Below are 16,018 nucleotides of genomic sequence, written 5' to 3'. Positions count from 1 at the left end.
GTCAGCCCATCACAGACACCCTGGGGTTTGTGTCCCTGGGCTGATCCTGCCCATCCTCAGGATGATGGGCTGGGCTGAGCTGWGCTCTCCAGAGGGAATCCAGCACCATCCCTGAGCCTTGCTGGACCAAACTCAGGCACATCTGGGGCAGCAGGAAGGGCTGGGTGCTCATCTGGGTTCCTGGAGGGGCTGATCCATCCCTGGTGATTCCCTGAGCTGTGGTAGAGGAGGGTGCTGTGTTGGCAGCCCTGGCTGCCTTTCATAGTTTGATTATTTTAAAAGTAACTATGCAAATTCCTTTTAAACTGACCCATGGAAACTTAATAACACATGGCTTGGATTTTATGTAATTGCCTTTTTCCTGCCAAAGAGCATTCAGCCTKTCTGTAGGAAAAGGAGGTGCAAAGGCACCTCTCTTTTGAGGCAGCAGCTCTGAAGATACAGCACTCAAATTCCTTTTTCACTTACATTTGCATTGAGAAGCACAATAAAAATCATTTATTAAAAAGAAATATCCGGGGGCTAGAGTTGTTATTGAGAGCCTTTACTCAGCCATCTCTCAAATAAAAACAAAACAAGACAGAGAAAGAAGTATCTAATCAAATAGAATCGGAATTGCTTTTGTAAAGAAGTCTTCTCATTATCTGGGTTAGGGATGGGATCTGAAGAATATTTCTTTTTTCCACATATTGTTTGAAATAATCTGGTTAAACCATATGCTTGTCTTGTAATTTCTTACAGATGGTCACAAGAACAAAGAAAATATTTGTAGGTGGATTATCAGCTAATACAGTAGTGGAAGACGTGAAGCAATACTTTGAACAGTTTGGCAAGGTAAGTTCTGCCCAAGTGAGCACTACATAGCTCTTCTTTCTTCCCTTTGTTTTTGAAGTTTTGTTTTGAAAAACAAAAGTGCATTGAGGACTGAGCTCAAAGGAAGGCCAAGTTTTTGCCTTTCCGTGTCATTGGTTGAAGCTTCTGGAATTCCTTTTCTGTTTGTTGCTTGTGTGTGTACAACATTGCCAACACTGTTTACTTCCATTAAAGAAAAAAAAAAGCATCGTTGGGAGGTGAATCTGTGCCTTTTCAGGAAGAATTTGACCCTTAGCTGAATGATTACACAGTTGTCTTCTCCATAAAATCAGCCTTCTGTCTGCCCCGATTCCAGTGGCARAGAGGGCACAAAGACGTATTGGAGAGCTCATTAAGTTGTGAAAATGCCTGAAGGAACCACGTGAAAAGCAACAGTAATGTGGAAGTCACTAGAATATCCACTTAACTTCTTACTAGAAAATCCTTCTGCAAGTATGTGTAGAATCCTGGCATCATTAAAAAAAMCAACCTGAAACACAGCAAAAAACCCTTAGCAAAACCCCAAAACAGGCAAGTTTATGTAGAGAAGGAGATCTGAGCCTTGCTAGAATTTTTTTGCAGTGATGTAACAGCTCAAATCACACTGTCCAGGCTCTGACTGGGGTTTAGTGACTCTAAATTTTGACTCTAAATTTTTAGTGACTCGAAAGTGATTTCAGGCAGCTTCCTGGATCCCCATGACTTCTGGATAATTGTTCAGGAATGCCATGGGTGAGGAGCTCACGGAGCAGTTTGCTCTGAGAGCAGCTTGTGATTCCACCTTCCAGGGAATTCCTGCCAGCCCTGCTGTCCATGGAAATCCATGGATTCCATCTCCATGGATTCCAGCCCAGCAGCTCCATTCCTGCCTTTTGGAATGCTACAATTGATGTTTTAGATGGGAGATTGCGTGAGGACGCAGCGGGATATTCCAGAGCAAAGCAGCTCCCATTCCTTGTAGTTAGTTTATATTTCTTTCATCTGCCCTGAAAAGCCTGAGCCAGGCAGGATTTTGTTGAGGACTGAGGAGGCGAGTTTATAAATGGTCCCTGTGCTGGATTGATAGTTGTTTTGCAAACCAGTCATTTTATTTTCAATAATAATCTTCGATTCCGGCAGGATGTTTACAGCCTGCTGAGCCTTTTATTAAAGGATTACACGAGCTTTTGGATGTTTCTTCTGTAGTTACTTCTAATTGCAGAACTCCACTAACCTGTATTTTTCAAGTTAATAATAGTTTCAGTATAAGTGCTTTGCATATTGTCTGGATGTTGTCTTAATATAGTCTTTTTAATTTCACCATCTGGTAGTTTCATGCTTGCAATTTTACAGTCCCTGAGAATGCAGCAGCCAGGCTGGGGATTCGGGATGCTTTGGTTCTGCTTTCACGCTCTGCCATTCTTGAGACAGCTTAGCAGAGGTTTTGCCTTTCCAAAGGCAGTACTTTGGAAAAATCAAGTGCTTTTTTTTTTCAAGTGTCTTAATTTTGCAGGCTGAAAAATTAAGGAGCTGTAAATTGTCCGAGTTGGGATCAAAACAGTGATCCACATCCATTGGCCAGCTCTGCCTTTGCTTYGAGCTCCCTTAAAATAAAACAAATTGCATTACATAATTAACGTGCCAGGAGCCGCCCCTGTTTGATAAGAGCATCTCAGGTGATTTGCTCTTTGAAATGTTGAGCTTATTTATCTGTGTGTGGAAAAAATTGCTACCGCCTGTTGTGATTGCTGAAACCCTGTTTGTACTTGTTGTGAGAGGAGCTTTGCAGCCAGGGCAGGTTGTTTTGGTTACTGGATTCAGTTTTCAGAGGGGACATGGGGACAGCAGCCACCAGATTTGGGGCTGGGCAGGCTCACTGGTGTGACTGGAAAGGGATCAAGTGTTCAATTTAAACCTGCAACTTATTGAAAAGTCAGTGGCAGAACCTTTGTCTCAAAGAAAAGGAAAAGCTTTAGTAAACCCTTTTCTTCAGTGATAAAGTGCCTGATGATACAGCACCGGAGTTTGTGGTAATGATAATTCCTGAAATTTGACAAGTGAGATTTCTCATAGTGATTGGTTTTGGTTTCCGAAAAAGCCAACGAGTCCCAGGTTTCCTTTTGGGAAGGTATCCTCAGCTGCCGTGAACTGTTTAGGAAAACTGGGAAAAATTATGTGAGTGAAGCCAAAAAACATCTCTGAATGAGCAGTAAGCCATAAGCATTTACAATTAGAAGAAAAAAAAAAAACCAAGCCATTGTCTTACTCCCTGATCTAACAGTCTAATGCAGTTGTTTTTGGGATCTTCTCCTATTTCAGTCAAAGATATTTCAACTGTTCTTACAAACAAAATAAATTCACTGTCCATGTTGACCCATCCGGGATTTGCAGCAYTGCCCTTGTGCTGAGTGTGAAAAGCTGCTGAGGGAAGGCTTTAAAAGAATTCAAATGAGAAGTTTTTGGGCTGAGGAGATCCAGGGGAAGCTCGGTGGGGTTGGCATTGCTGGAGAAGCCACGGTGCCACTCTGAGGTGTGGGCAGTGCTGGGGCTTCAATCTGAAGCTTTCTGGAAGTGTGGAGTTCTGAGATGGGACAGACTGAAGCGTTTAAGGCATCGTTTAAAAAAGAAAAAAATGCAGGATGCTCCTGTAGGCTCCCCTGGAGTGCTGTGAGCAGCAGAGGGGTGCCCWTGTGCCACCCTGGCTGCTGGGCACRGGSACAGGCAGAGCTGGTGGTTCCCAGGTGCCGCTCCCTGCCCGTGACTGGCAATTCCACTTCACATGGCCAACTGTGTAATTAGTTTGGAAGACTTATGCCTAGTCATTGGTTTATCCTAATCGGCTTTGGCTTTTCCCAACAACAAAGTGAGCTTATTTTCCTAAGCTGAAACAACTCTGCTCCCTTTGTTCCTCTCTTTTATTGTCTCATTCCTTTCATTCTGTTTTACTGCCAAAGTTTTGTTTCATTAGGCCTACAAGTCATTTCCAATCCAGTGGGCTGCTACAATAAGGCCTTTATAACTCAGCTGCCCTGGTTCCCATGTCCCTTCTGGTACAGAGCCAGGATTTGCTGTTTGACATGGGATTTTAACCCTTTGGGGGCTGCTTCCCCTTTGGTGGGGCTGGGGATGGACCCCTGATGGATCCTAATGATTGCGTGCTGCTGTTAATTGATAATTTAATGGGTTGGGCTCCAGGTAACGAGTTCAGGCCCAATTATGGAAACAGAATTGGAGTGAAAAACCTTCCTGCTCTAATGAGTCGTGGTGGGAACAGTGCCTGGAATGAAAAGGCCACTGTGTCCTTGCAGCACGGTGGGAACAGAGTTCTTGCTGGTGAAGGTATGTTCCAGTTGTCCCGAGCTATTAGATCAGTAGGACTGTTCTTGTAAGAAAATCATCTTGTCTTGTGTGGGAGAGAACACATTTAAATTTATCCTTTTTTTTTTGAATCAGAATGGTGGTGTTTGAAGGAGATGTGTGAAATAGCTTTGTGAACAAACAACACTTATTATACATATTGTTGTTTCAGACTGCTGGAAGAGATGGGATGGTGCTCCCCAGTGTGGGAACGCTGGCTTTTCATTTTTCCTTTCACAGTAATCCTAAAATGACTTTCAGGGAAGGGGGCTCTGGTTCTTGGTTTTTTTTTTATTTTTTTTTATTTTAGATTTCCAAGTGGCATTGGCCCAGACCAGTTTGCATTAATTTTGTTTTCTGTCCTGGCTTGCCACAAGGTCCCTCAGACCAATCCTAGGCAGCTTCACTTGGAATATGTTGTTTCCTCGGAAATGGCTTTTAAGATTTGGAAATTCTGAGATGAGACAGGATTTCTGAATTACCCCTGTGGATCTGAAATGTTTTGTASAGTCACTTGTTACTTCCTGTGAGATGCAGAACTGACCAGTGGAATAATAATAATATCTGGATTCTGAGTAGGTTTTTTTTTTTTTTTCCATGAAAGTACTGAGCTTTTGGAAATGTGTAGTTTTTTCATCCCTTCCTTCTGTAGCCTGATTTAGTGTTTGGTGGCAGTAAAATGAGGGAAGGCACCTTCTCACACTGTYCTGGCTCCAGGCACACCTCCACAGCCCCATGGTGGAGCCAAAGCTGGAAACTGTGAACAGCAGAACACAAGAATGAGAATTTCTGCCTTTGGTTATACCATACCCTGCATTATAACACAGACCCTGGGGCAAATAACAACCAGTTAACCTTTGAAAAAAAAACAACCTTTGTGATCAAGTCCCTGTTCATTCTCTGGGTAAGTGTGTCAGGAGGAAAGGAGGTGGGATCCACACTGAGGATTTCAGCCTATAATCGTGTGGTTTACATAAATCCCTTCCTGACAGCTGGGAAAATATAAATCAGGAAAACAGGAGAGAAAACTCCTCCTTGTTTGGCCAGGCTGTCTGGCTGTGAACGAGTTAATGCACTGCYGTGGTATTAAGCACTCCAATGGTTTACTTTTCCCTGAGACCTCGAGTATGGCCTCTGAAGATGTTTTTACAATAAAGTTGTTAGCATGAGAAAAGGTGGTTTTCTCACCATGGGTTCATTTTGGGGGGGATTTGGAAGTCTGTGTGGAGCTGGGGCTAAGGCCAGAGTCAGGAGGTGCAAGGAATTCTGCTCGTATGAAAGTGAGAGCTTAGTTMATTTAGCCTTGGCAGAGAGTTTGAATTGTATTGTCACCTCGGTTRGACATTGATATGTAGATTTAACGGTCAATAGGAGACATGGATGGGCTGTCCTTAAARCATTTGCTTTGCAGAAAAGTCATTTTTTTTGGTTTGACGGATGGTTAGCCTTTCACATTTTTCAGCGCTGTGTTTCTCAATTCAGTCTTTGAGAATTGGTTATGTTTTATGAAATGAAGGGACAAATTTGGGCTCTTATTTGCACTGTAGTCTGTAATAGCCAGAGTTCACAAAACATTTGCAATGTGCAGTGAAACAGAGAAGGTGATGSTTTTTTCTCCAGATGGTTTTCCCTTCCTGGTGTGGAGCAGCTCAGAGCTCATCCTGTTCTTGTTTCTGATTTATCTGGGTGCACCTCAGCACAAGCAGCTAAATTTGAATCACCTCATCTCCTTCAAACAGAACCAGCACCAAACAAACACGTCATTGTTTGCAGCTCCTGCTAAGTTTGGGACAAGGAAAAGCAGAGTTTGTGGGGGCTGTTGTATTCCAGGAGCAGCATCCTCCTCCTACACACCACTGCCTCTGTGCTCGTGCTTCAAAATTCCTCTGCTTCCACATTTCTGTGTTACATCCACGATGTGCCAAAGGATAATGAATGTTCCTTTAAATTTTAGCTTTGGCATGTGACAAAGGATCTGGGATATAGGGGTCCCTCATGACCTAGAGCACATTTTATTATTTCTTCTCCCTCCCACACATGCTTTCCTTTTTTTTTATTTTTTAAGCAAACTGAGAAACTTGATCGTTTTTAAAAAGCAGCCACTGTTTTTTCATCGTGCCAGTGAGAAGCTGTACACACAGGAAGTCAGTTTTTAGGTGGTCTGGAATAAGCCACATGCTTTGTGGAAGTGGTTTTGTTATAAATTAGATGTCGGTTCCTACCTGGGTTTTATGAAAAGAGGAAATGTTGAGGTGGGATTTGTGGGCATGAAGGCAGTATCAGAGCCCAGCAGAAGTTTGAAGTGCAGTTTTATTTCCTTTTCTCCTCTGGCTGATGAGGTGCTGAGGAGTTGTAGCACTGCAGCCCTTGGGAGGAGTGAAATCAGTCATTATTCAGGGGCTGTGTTTGGATACAGAAAAGTTACACAAAAATACTAAATTTTCCTCCTCCGACACGTGTGCGAATGGTTTTTTTTTTTGTGTGCCTTTGTGTCAGTTTTACAACTGAGGCAAACCCGTGGAAATTATCTATATCCTTTCTGAGACCCCAAGGAAGTAAATTTTGCTTTTCATCCCCGCTTTTATTTCATACAAATGMAATAGGCTATATAAAATCCCTAACAAATGGAGTTAATCCTGTTTGGTAGCATCTTTACATTATCCCTGGARCACTGTTGGATTCAGCCCTGGTGAGTGGGGTTGTACAAGTTCCCTGGAAAAAAAAGATGGTTTGGGTTTGCAAGTGGTGGCATCTCTGAGCCTTRGTGGATTTGTGGGTCTGGCTGAAGCTCTGTCCCAGCAAAGCTGAGTTTAAAGCAGAAGGTGGTGGAGTTAATCCTCAGCACTGGGAACCAGGTGAAATATAAAATACCTGATGGACATTTTCAATATCTGCTGTGAAATTGCATCAGATTCACTTTGGCACTTGTCTGGAAAGTCAGAAATAAGTGTGGGTGCTGCTGATCTCTGAGGAGGTGAGGACCAAAGCTCAGCTTTGGGAAATCCCGTGATTAACTCTGCTTCTCTAATGAAGAAATGGCAGCAGTTGTTTAAAACTCGGTGTGGTGTGATTGAAATGGGCACTGTCCTTCCTTCTCCAGGGTTTGGGGGAGGCTCCTGGCCCCAGTGAGCTGATTAAAGCATAATGGATTGGAGAGGCAGGGTTTGATCAGAGCCATCATCCCACATAATGGATACCCCGGCACTGAGTGATGGGCTGRGAAACGTGAACGTGTTGTAAACTCAGCGCCACCAAAAAAAGGGCTTTGAAAACGAGTGCCCAGGAGAAGCTTCAAAAAATTGTTCCAAATGTGAAGAGCACACATTRCTGAGAGCAGGTGCAATAATGCTTTTTCCACATGGAAATGAATGGCTGTGTTGGTCAGCCCTAGAGGTGAAATATTTGACTTTTGCTCACACATGGAATATTGAGGTGTGACCGGTTTAATTAAACTTAATTCTGCAGGAGTAGAATGTGAATTTAATTTCATATCCATTGTACACGTGTCTGTCTCTGTTAGGAACACTTAATGTGCTATTTTCTTTGGGGAAAAAAAAGTGCCTGCACGTATTTGGGTAAAAATGGAGCGGTGACCAAGCATGAATCACGACAATCCTGTCTGTCCTGGTGATACCTGCCAGCCCAGAGCARGAGAGAGTGGTACTGTATATGTGTTTATAAATATAACTGCAGAAACGGGGACAAGGGCAAAGTAGCTCAAATGAAGAGCCAATTAAGRTAATCTGAGCAGAATGAGGATTAACCTCCTCTTAATCTGAAGGGTACCCAAAATGCATGTGGGCAGTTGAGCTCAAGGAAGTGTGGTTGGTGTCAGGGACATGCACAAGGGGTTTGGGGTGAACAGGAATGAGCACRGTGTGTTCACCCCACTGCTCAGGGCACAGTGGTGTTGGGCTGGTTCTGAGGGGTCCTGCTGGCACTGGTGGCACAGGATGAGCCTCTGTGCCATGGTGCCACCCCCGTGGAAATTCAGAGGAGTRTTGGATATGCCATAAAGAAGTGATTGCTGCTCTAATGTTGCCTTGAAAGGCCAGTTTTTAATAATGACACAGACATTAAGGGGATAAAAAGGGTTGTATCTCGGGATTTGGGATCCCACGTGCACAACTTGATGGCAGAATGCACACCCGTGTACAGCACGGGTACAAGTTTGATAGGTTTCAGGAATTAGCAAATCTATCTAGGATTCCCCAATAAGAAACTTCACAAATGCAGTAATGTCCCCCTATTCTAATGAATCCCCCCCCAGATGAGGTCAGAGCCCAGTTTACACAAGATGTTCTGGACAGAAGGCTTCACCCAAGGCTGAGCCTCGGGTTTAAGACAGCACAGGGCACACTGATCCCTTCTTTAGGATGTTTGGTCTCTCTACCCAGCAGAACTCCTAAATTAAGCTGGAATATCAAGCTCCATGAATTACAAGCATGTGGACTAAGGGGTACAGGTGGATGCATAGGGGGTACAGAAGTGTAAAGGGAAAGGCAAAAATCATCAGGCATCACTAAGAGTTAACATCTTGCAGTTTTGCTTTCTCTGGAAAGCACTCACAAGTCTGTTAGGGAAGATGCCRCTGTGTTTTTTTCTTTTAAAAAAGCAGTTTAAAAACCATTTGATTTAACCATTTAGCCCTTATTCCATTTCTCAGCACATGAGGTTCTCCATCCCGGTGCTGAGGCACTGCAGTGCGGTGTGGGCAGTGGGGCACATTTGCACCTCTGTTTTAGGACAGATTTTAATCCCAGCGAGCACAAGTGTGGGCAGGACTGCACAGGACACACTTTTATTTGAACTCAGCCTGGCAGATGAGGTGGCTGTGATTTCCTGAAGGTGGCCCTGTGTGGGGAAAAGCTGTGCCTGTGTTGGCTCTTTCTCTCTCCAGCCAGTTCAGATCCGTGCCGTGTTAATTGTCAGCACTGGCAGGGTGGGAGCAGATTTCACCGGGGGCGATGGGAAGGGATCCAACGCATTTCCACTCTGTTTCACCGCTTGGCAAACCGGCACTTACTGTCACTTTGCATAAATAGGTTTATTTTTGAGGGTCAGCCGGCAGCGCTCCCCCCTTCCCCTGGCGGCCCACCCTCCCCTGAAGGAGAGGAGCATTTAATTTCCCCAGCAGCAGGTGCTTGTCATCCATCTGAAGAAAGCTGCCAACATCTGGTGCAATTGCCTCGGCAAACGCAGTAACAAGGCGCCTGCAGTTCAAACGCAGAGAGAGCATTGCCTCTTTAATGATAACAAGCTGTTGGCTTCCCCTTGGAGATGAATTCATCTCACAGATGTTTGTCTAGTTTTGGCAATCTTATCACTATAGCTTTGGTGATTATGCTCAACTGGAGACTATTACTATAAAAGAAGTTTGAACTTGTTCCATTTTTGCATTATTTATTTATTTAGCCATTTATTTCTCTGCTTTCTGGATATAATTTGTATCAACAACTGTACTGTTGGTCCCATTACCCAAGTACCCTCACAATTTTTTTATTGCATCTGCTCAACAGTAGCTCCCYACTTGACTCCCACCGCTGGCAAATGTCTTTTCAGCCACGCTGACGTTTTTAACATTCCCCATCAACAGCTTTGTGGTTTGAACCCTCTATTTAACACTACATTTTCTGGGATTACTCTGTCTGTTCTCTCTAATAACTGCAATATACTCACTATTTCTGCAAAGCGAGAGGCGCCAAGAATATTCTGGATTTTCCGTTTGGACCGCGGCGCTCTGGTGACCTTGGCAGGGYTTTGTAATGACAATGCATGATCATCTTCATTGTTGGATCTTGAGTGTTTGCAGCCTCAGCGTGGCCGTAGGGGACACGGGGACCTCAGGGCTCCGGCGTTGTTTGCTTTTCTAACATTCCTGTTTTTCTTACGGARACCATTTCTCCCCTAACGCGCGGAATTTAATTCTGGTAAATAGGATTTATTTTTGGAAACGTGCTCGTGAATAGGTGACTCATGGCTGAATGAAGATGTGTCACTGTTGGTGGGGACACCACGTATATAATTTCTTAGGCTATAAATAGAAGCAAGTCCAAGTATTGGTGACACGGTGATGTTTCGCACCGACTCGTTAGCTCAGCCTGGCTGCTGAGGAAAATGTTTAGAGTGTCAGTCTTTCTGCTGGAGCAATGATTTCTGCTGATTCTTATGGAATAACATCAATAGATTTGTGAAATCCTGGGAGCGCTTTAATTGGCACAACAGAAATCAGAGTTGAGCCACATTCCTGTGCTGTCTTCATGGGATGTACTCGTGTTTCTGCTCTCATTGCAGAGGTGGAAAAACTGATTTTTGGAGTGTTTGGGTGCGTGTCAAAGGCCAAGGGTATCACCTGAAGGAGCCTGAAACTCAGACACTGGCTTTGCTCATTTGTTTCAGTTGCTAAGGAGGTTTTAAGCTAAACACTCAGGATCAGAGCTCGCTCCTGTTTTCAAATCCTGGAAGTTGCAGTTTTTTTTTCCCGGTGTTGATGCTAAACTATGGTTCTGTGTTGTTGATGTTTGCTCAACRCCACTTACCCACCAACACAGCACATATGGTTTAATGGCTGTCTTTTTTTTTTTTYYCCCTGCTTCTGCTGTAGTTACAGTATTATTAAAAATCCATTAAATTTTGATGTACATCATAAAGTATGTGCTCCTGTGAATGCGAGCACAGATAATTATTTCTGATGAATAAACCAAAAGGACAAGTATGTAAGAAGTTCATCCTGCAGCTTTCAATTTTCATTATATACATCTCCTGCAGGGGCAATCGTTGTGATGTTGCAGCTGGTTATTTCTGTGGCCCGGCTCTCCCCGGAGATGGATGATGACAGAGCAAACTTGAACTTGCACAAGTGCCAATGTTTTTGTGGACATATTTGTAGATAAATGGTTAAGCAGGGGGTGTAACCCTCGGGAAGGCAGAGGGTGTGAAGAGGGTGTGAAGAGACTGCGACACAGCAGCGACTTTCTCCGTGTTGGCTCCCTGTGCCTGGGCTTTGGGAATCTCTGAGAGTAACCCAATTATTTCTCATTAAAGTAACCCAGAAATGTAGCAACAAGCAAGGTGTCATTGCTAAAACACCACCAGGAAGCCTGGCAAGCTCTTCTTGGTGTCCAGGGCCTGAAGCAGGCAAGGGAATCATTAAAAATAATGCATTATAGTGTCCATAAAGTTTCCTGCAGTGTGTAATGGCCCACAGGGGCCTCACCTAGTTTTCCATGTATGATATGGTTACAGCATCTCATTAACTTTCCCATAACACCAAATACACTTCTCTTGAACACTCCCTTCAGGCTTCACAGGTTTTGCCAAGTATTTTCTAATAAGCAGGAACTTCTGTATTTATCATGGTTTTCTTTTATCCCCACCAGACTAAAGAAGTGGTTGGCTTCTCTTCTGCCCCTCTAATTCCTGAGTTCTCTTGGCAAACCCAGCTCTGGCAGGGTCTGATCCCTTTGCTGAGAGGACTCCCCTCGTTTTTTTCTGGTTTAAAGAGCTCTCCCTGGTAATTCTTGTGTTTTAGAGCATGTCTGCACCCAGGGATTAGATAACACACAAACTCCTGCAGGGATCCAAGTCCTGGAAGAAGCACCCAGCCCTTGGCTCTCCCAAATAAGAAAGGCACATAAATCCTAGACTGATCCCACCAAACCCTTCATTCCTGTGGTTCTTTGCCCTTGGATATCAGTGCTCAGCCCTTGGGGAATTGTTTGTGATGCTTTCCTTCTTTGTGCCCTGGAAAGGCTCCTCCAGGACTGGGCACTGCTGCTGGCTTAGCTAAACTCAGGTGGGAAGGTGAGGTTTAGAGCGGTGTGGCCGTGGCCTGAGCTCAGAGATAAAGAGAAGGATGGAGTTGTGCTTGTGCTGGGTGATTTAGGAATTCAGCTCTGCCGACGTGGCACTGATTTGCTGTGTTATTTTAGTCTTATTCAGGTCTCTGTCCAAAATCTGGGACTGACAGTGTGGCTTTCCTCTTGCTGCTGTAACTGCAGGCTGTTCAGAGCAGGGAGAGCTGGCTGCGTGCAGCACCTTGCCACGACCTTGATCAAAGTCACAGTGCTGCTGTGAGACCAAATGATGACAAATAAATTCACCTTCACACAGTTTAGTCTAGCTGGCTTTGTTCCTTCATCCCTGATCTTCCCTGCAAAGGGTTCTGTTTACTTTTCCCTGAAATGGAAGAGGCCCTGCTACACAGTCCTCTTTCAAAAATAAACCTCTGAAAGGGAAAACAAAAGAGAAGGAACAAAAATCAGACATTGTCCGATTATACAGAGCAGATCCTGATTCTGAGTGCCAGGCAGCTCGAGCCAGAGGTTTGTTTAAGTGTAACACAAATTCTACCATTTTTGGATGGTTTGAAACTCTGCTCGTCTCCCTCCTGTACTTTCAGAAAACAGTCAAAAAAAAAGAGAAACTGCAGTGAAATTCTAGAAGTAGCATCTATTTTTGGGGTTTTTTTTTTGCCCCCCATCACCTTCTTCAGTCAGATTTGTGCTCCAGAATTCCACTTGCTCTTTAAAAGTTACAGAAGGTGCAGGCTGAGATAATGCATGTTTTGAGACTGGAGGCTCACTTCTGAGCTGTGTTTAAATGGTGTAAATCAGAAGGGAGCAGAGCTGTGCAAACAGACCAGGGCAGCTCATGCATCAGGGGCTGTTCAACCCTGCTAATTCTGGGTAAAAATGCTGCTGCCTGGTGCAGCGTTGCCTTGGCCTTTGGGGAACAGGGAAGGGCTCTGAAAATGAAATAATTAGAGGTAACTGGGGCTGGTTTGCACACCAAAAGTGAGTGGATGTGGTCTGGTGTCAGCAGCACTGGGGCTGTGCTGATCTGCACGGGCTGTGAGTTGGACACTTGGTTTTGAGCAGTGTGKGCTGGGAAAAGCATCTTTAGGAAGAAATTCTTCCTGTGAGGGTGGGGAGGCTCTGGCAGAGGGTGCYCAGAGMAGCTGTGGCTGCCCCTAAATCCCTGAGAGTGTCCCAGGCCAGGCTGGATSGGGTTTGGAAAACCCTGGGACAGTGAGAGCTGTCCCTGCCTGGGGATGTGGGACCAAATCCTTAAGGTTCCTTCCAACCCAAACCATTCCATAGTTSAGTCCCTGTCGAGTGCAGGGTTTGCCTGTGCTGTTCCATTGTTGTGTGACTCCTGTGGCTTCCCCAGGCAGGGTTGGGGTGTTGATGTTGGCTGTCACATCAGTGTTGGTAGCGATGCCTGTGTGCTACAACCCAGGCAGGAATCCCCTTTCTTGCTCAAAGTGCTGCTGAAATATTAATGCAGAACAAATCATGCAGTTTAAACCGAACATCAGGGAGAGGAGGGAGAGCTGGGGTGTGATGCTCGCCGTGGTTTGTACAGGGTAACATCTCCAGTGTGCCCAATTCCCCTGGCACAATGCCCGAGCCAGGTGGGCAGGAGGAGGATCTCTATAAGCTGCTCCTCTGAGTGCTGGAAGGTTGGGTGAAATGAGGAAAGGTGAAATGAGAAAAGGAGCTGTTTTACATCATCTGTGAGTGATTCAGAGGGTGCTTGGAAAAAGTTAACTGCTCTTGGGGCTTTCTCAGACTGACTGTTTAAATCAGTTATTTTTCCCAGATGGTAAATCTGGGARACTTCCTCAGCAGCCTGGTGGTAATAATAATACTTATATAGCACTTTACATATTCCAAGTGCTGTCCAAAAAACTGATGTGTAGTTAAACTTGAAGGATATTGGCCTGAATTTGTAGTCATTTGTCAGCAGTATATCTGTGGGTGAATTTACTTTTCTGATGGTTTGTASCATGGGAGTAAACTCATTTCTCCTGTGGATCGTGACATTAATTCCAGTCTTTCATCTTGGTAGTGGAGATGATCTTTAAGCAGAGCAGAGAAGAAAGATGTTTTTCTGGCTCTTGCACTGCAATAAAGATGAGCACAGCTTTAGAGAAATGCCTCAGTTTATCTGTGTGTGCATGAATTCAGCTCCTTGGAAGGAGTGTGGTTTTTCCCTGGCTGCTGTGTGGCAAATTGCAGCTCTTCCATCATCTCTCCAAGGGTTTTTTTTTTTGAGGGTGGAGCTTTAGGTGCAGGTGAAAGGAACAGGTTTGCACACCTGCAATGAAGGAGTTTGTTTTTATTCCCCCTGATGGTTTATGACAGTCCCAAGGACAGTCTGTGCTGTGCCAAATGCTCCACCCAGCCCTGTGTCCCTTCTGTAGTGTCACAGAGGCTGTGATGGCCCTTGAGAGATTGCAAAAAGGAAAATACCCTCAAAAAGGGGCCAGAGAGAGAGCTGAGTTCCTCGAAAGAGGACCTTGCAAAGAACTCGCAGATGACACGAAAAATGTAATTAAAAGGAAAGCCCTAATGGGACGTTAGGKGGAGATGCAGCTGGAACTTGAATAAGCAAATGTAAAGAGGGAATTAAGTTTGTAAGCTTTTCTCCGAGGAACTGCTGGGGAAAAACAGGGCAACAGCTTCAGCTGATGGAAATCAGCATTGAGCCYGCTGCTGAAGAGCTGTGAGTGTGGCTCATTTGATATTTGCCAGTCCTAAACCTGGAAAACACACGGGGAAAGAGGCTGTGCTGTTCTGCAGAGGTGACGTGAAGGACGATTCCAAAGTGAAGGATATCGACTGCAAAAACAAAGGGAAACTGTTGGTAATGTAGTTTGCCTGGGGCAGATTGGTAGTTTGCGATAAGTAATATTAATTTAAGTGTATAATTCTTTAAATTATCTGGATAATTTAATCTATGTGATTTTAAAGAAATGATTTATCAGCTCTGATCTTGAATAAAAATAAAATAAACCAAATGAAACAAAACCCTTCAATTAATATTAGCACTTTCACTCTGGAGATTAATATGCAGCAGAGACATTTATTTTTAGCTGTGAAGAATTTGCATGTGTGTTACCAGATGTGTTCTCAGACTTGGTGCTGCTTAAAATTCAGCTACCACAGTACGTGGATCCCAATTTTCTTTTCCGTAGCATTTTGTCTCTGCCACCGTGGAGGTAATTTTTTCTTTCTTTTTCTTCTTTTCTGTGATTTTTTTTCCTCTTTTCTCCCAGCAGAGGTGGTGGAGGGGGGTGTGATGATTAAGTAAGTCTCTTAGCTTCCTCTGAACTTTACTCCCTCTGCCAGGAGTGACCTATTTAGATGAGGCCCTTTGATGCAGTTGGGGAGGTCAGGCGAGGGCAGAGCACTGGCCGTGCCAGAAATCCCACAGATGCAGGAAGCCAGCAACTTCTGGAGGCTGCGGGGTGAGCGGGCAGCGCTTCCAGCGTGTTCCCTCTCTCTCTGTGTGTGCGTTTGTTCTGTGTCTGAGCCCCTGGAACAGAGAGGGATGGCTGCTCTGCGGTGCTGAGAGCGGCCGGAACGCCCCAGCGCTCGCCAAAGGGCTGGGGACAGGTCCAGGAGCGGGCACATGGGCTCCTGCAGTGGGCACAGAGGCTCCAGGAGTGGGCACAGTGGCTCCTGCAGTGGGCACAGAGGCTCCAGGAGTGGGCACAGCAGCTCCAGGAGTGAGCACAGCAGCTTCAGGAGTGGGCACAACAGCTCCAGGAGTGGGCACAGCAGCTCCTAGAGCAGGCACAGTGGCTCCTGCAGTGGGCACAGCGGCTCCTAGAGTGGGTACAGTGGTTCCTAGAGCAGGCACAGCAGCTCCTGCAGTGGGCACAGCTATTTTAGAAGTGGGCACAGCTGTTGCTGCAACAGGCACAGCGGCTCCACGAGCAGGCACAGCAGTTCCTGCAATGGGCACAGGGGCTTCAGGAGTGGGCACAGTTGCTCAGGAATGGACACAGCAGTTCCTGCAGTGGGCACAGCAGTTCCTAGAG

General features: G+C 45.0%; 1 protein-coding gene across 5 annotated transcripts in view; it reads left to right on the top strand.

The window, feature by feature from the left end:
* The window catches only part of MSI2 (musashi RNA binding protein 2), a 245,056-nt gene that overhangs the window by 83,470 nt on the left and 145,568 nt on the right, over nucleotides 1-16,018 (top strand). For all 5 annotated transcript variants that reach the window (XM_057379456.1, XM_057379458.1, XM_057379455.1 and 2 more), the window contains exon 6: nucleotides 742-834. In XM_057379456.1, coding sequence (XP_057235439.1) covers nucleotides 742-834 — 93 coding nt within the window. The remainder of the gene's footprint in view (nucleotides 1-741; nucleotides 835-16,018) is intronic.

This window comes from Malurus melanocephalus, unplaced genomic scaffold (assembly GCF_030028575.1).
Source record: "Malurus melanocephalus ecotype Western Australia unplaced genomic scaffold, MMel_1.1 scaffold_406, whole genome shotgun sequence".
NCBI classification, from domain to species: domain Eukaryota; kingdom Metazoa; phylum Chordata; class Aves; order Passeriformes; family Maluridae; genus Malurus; species Malurus melanocephalus.
Note: the sequence above shows the minus strand (reverse complement) of the source record. Positions and strands in the feature narration are given on the sequence as shown.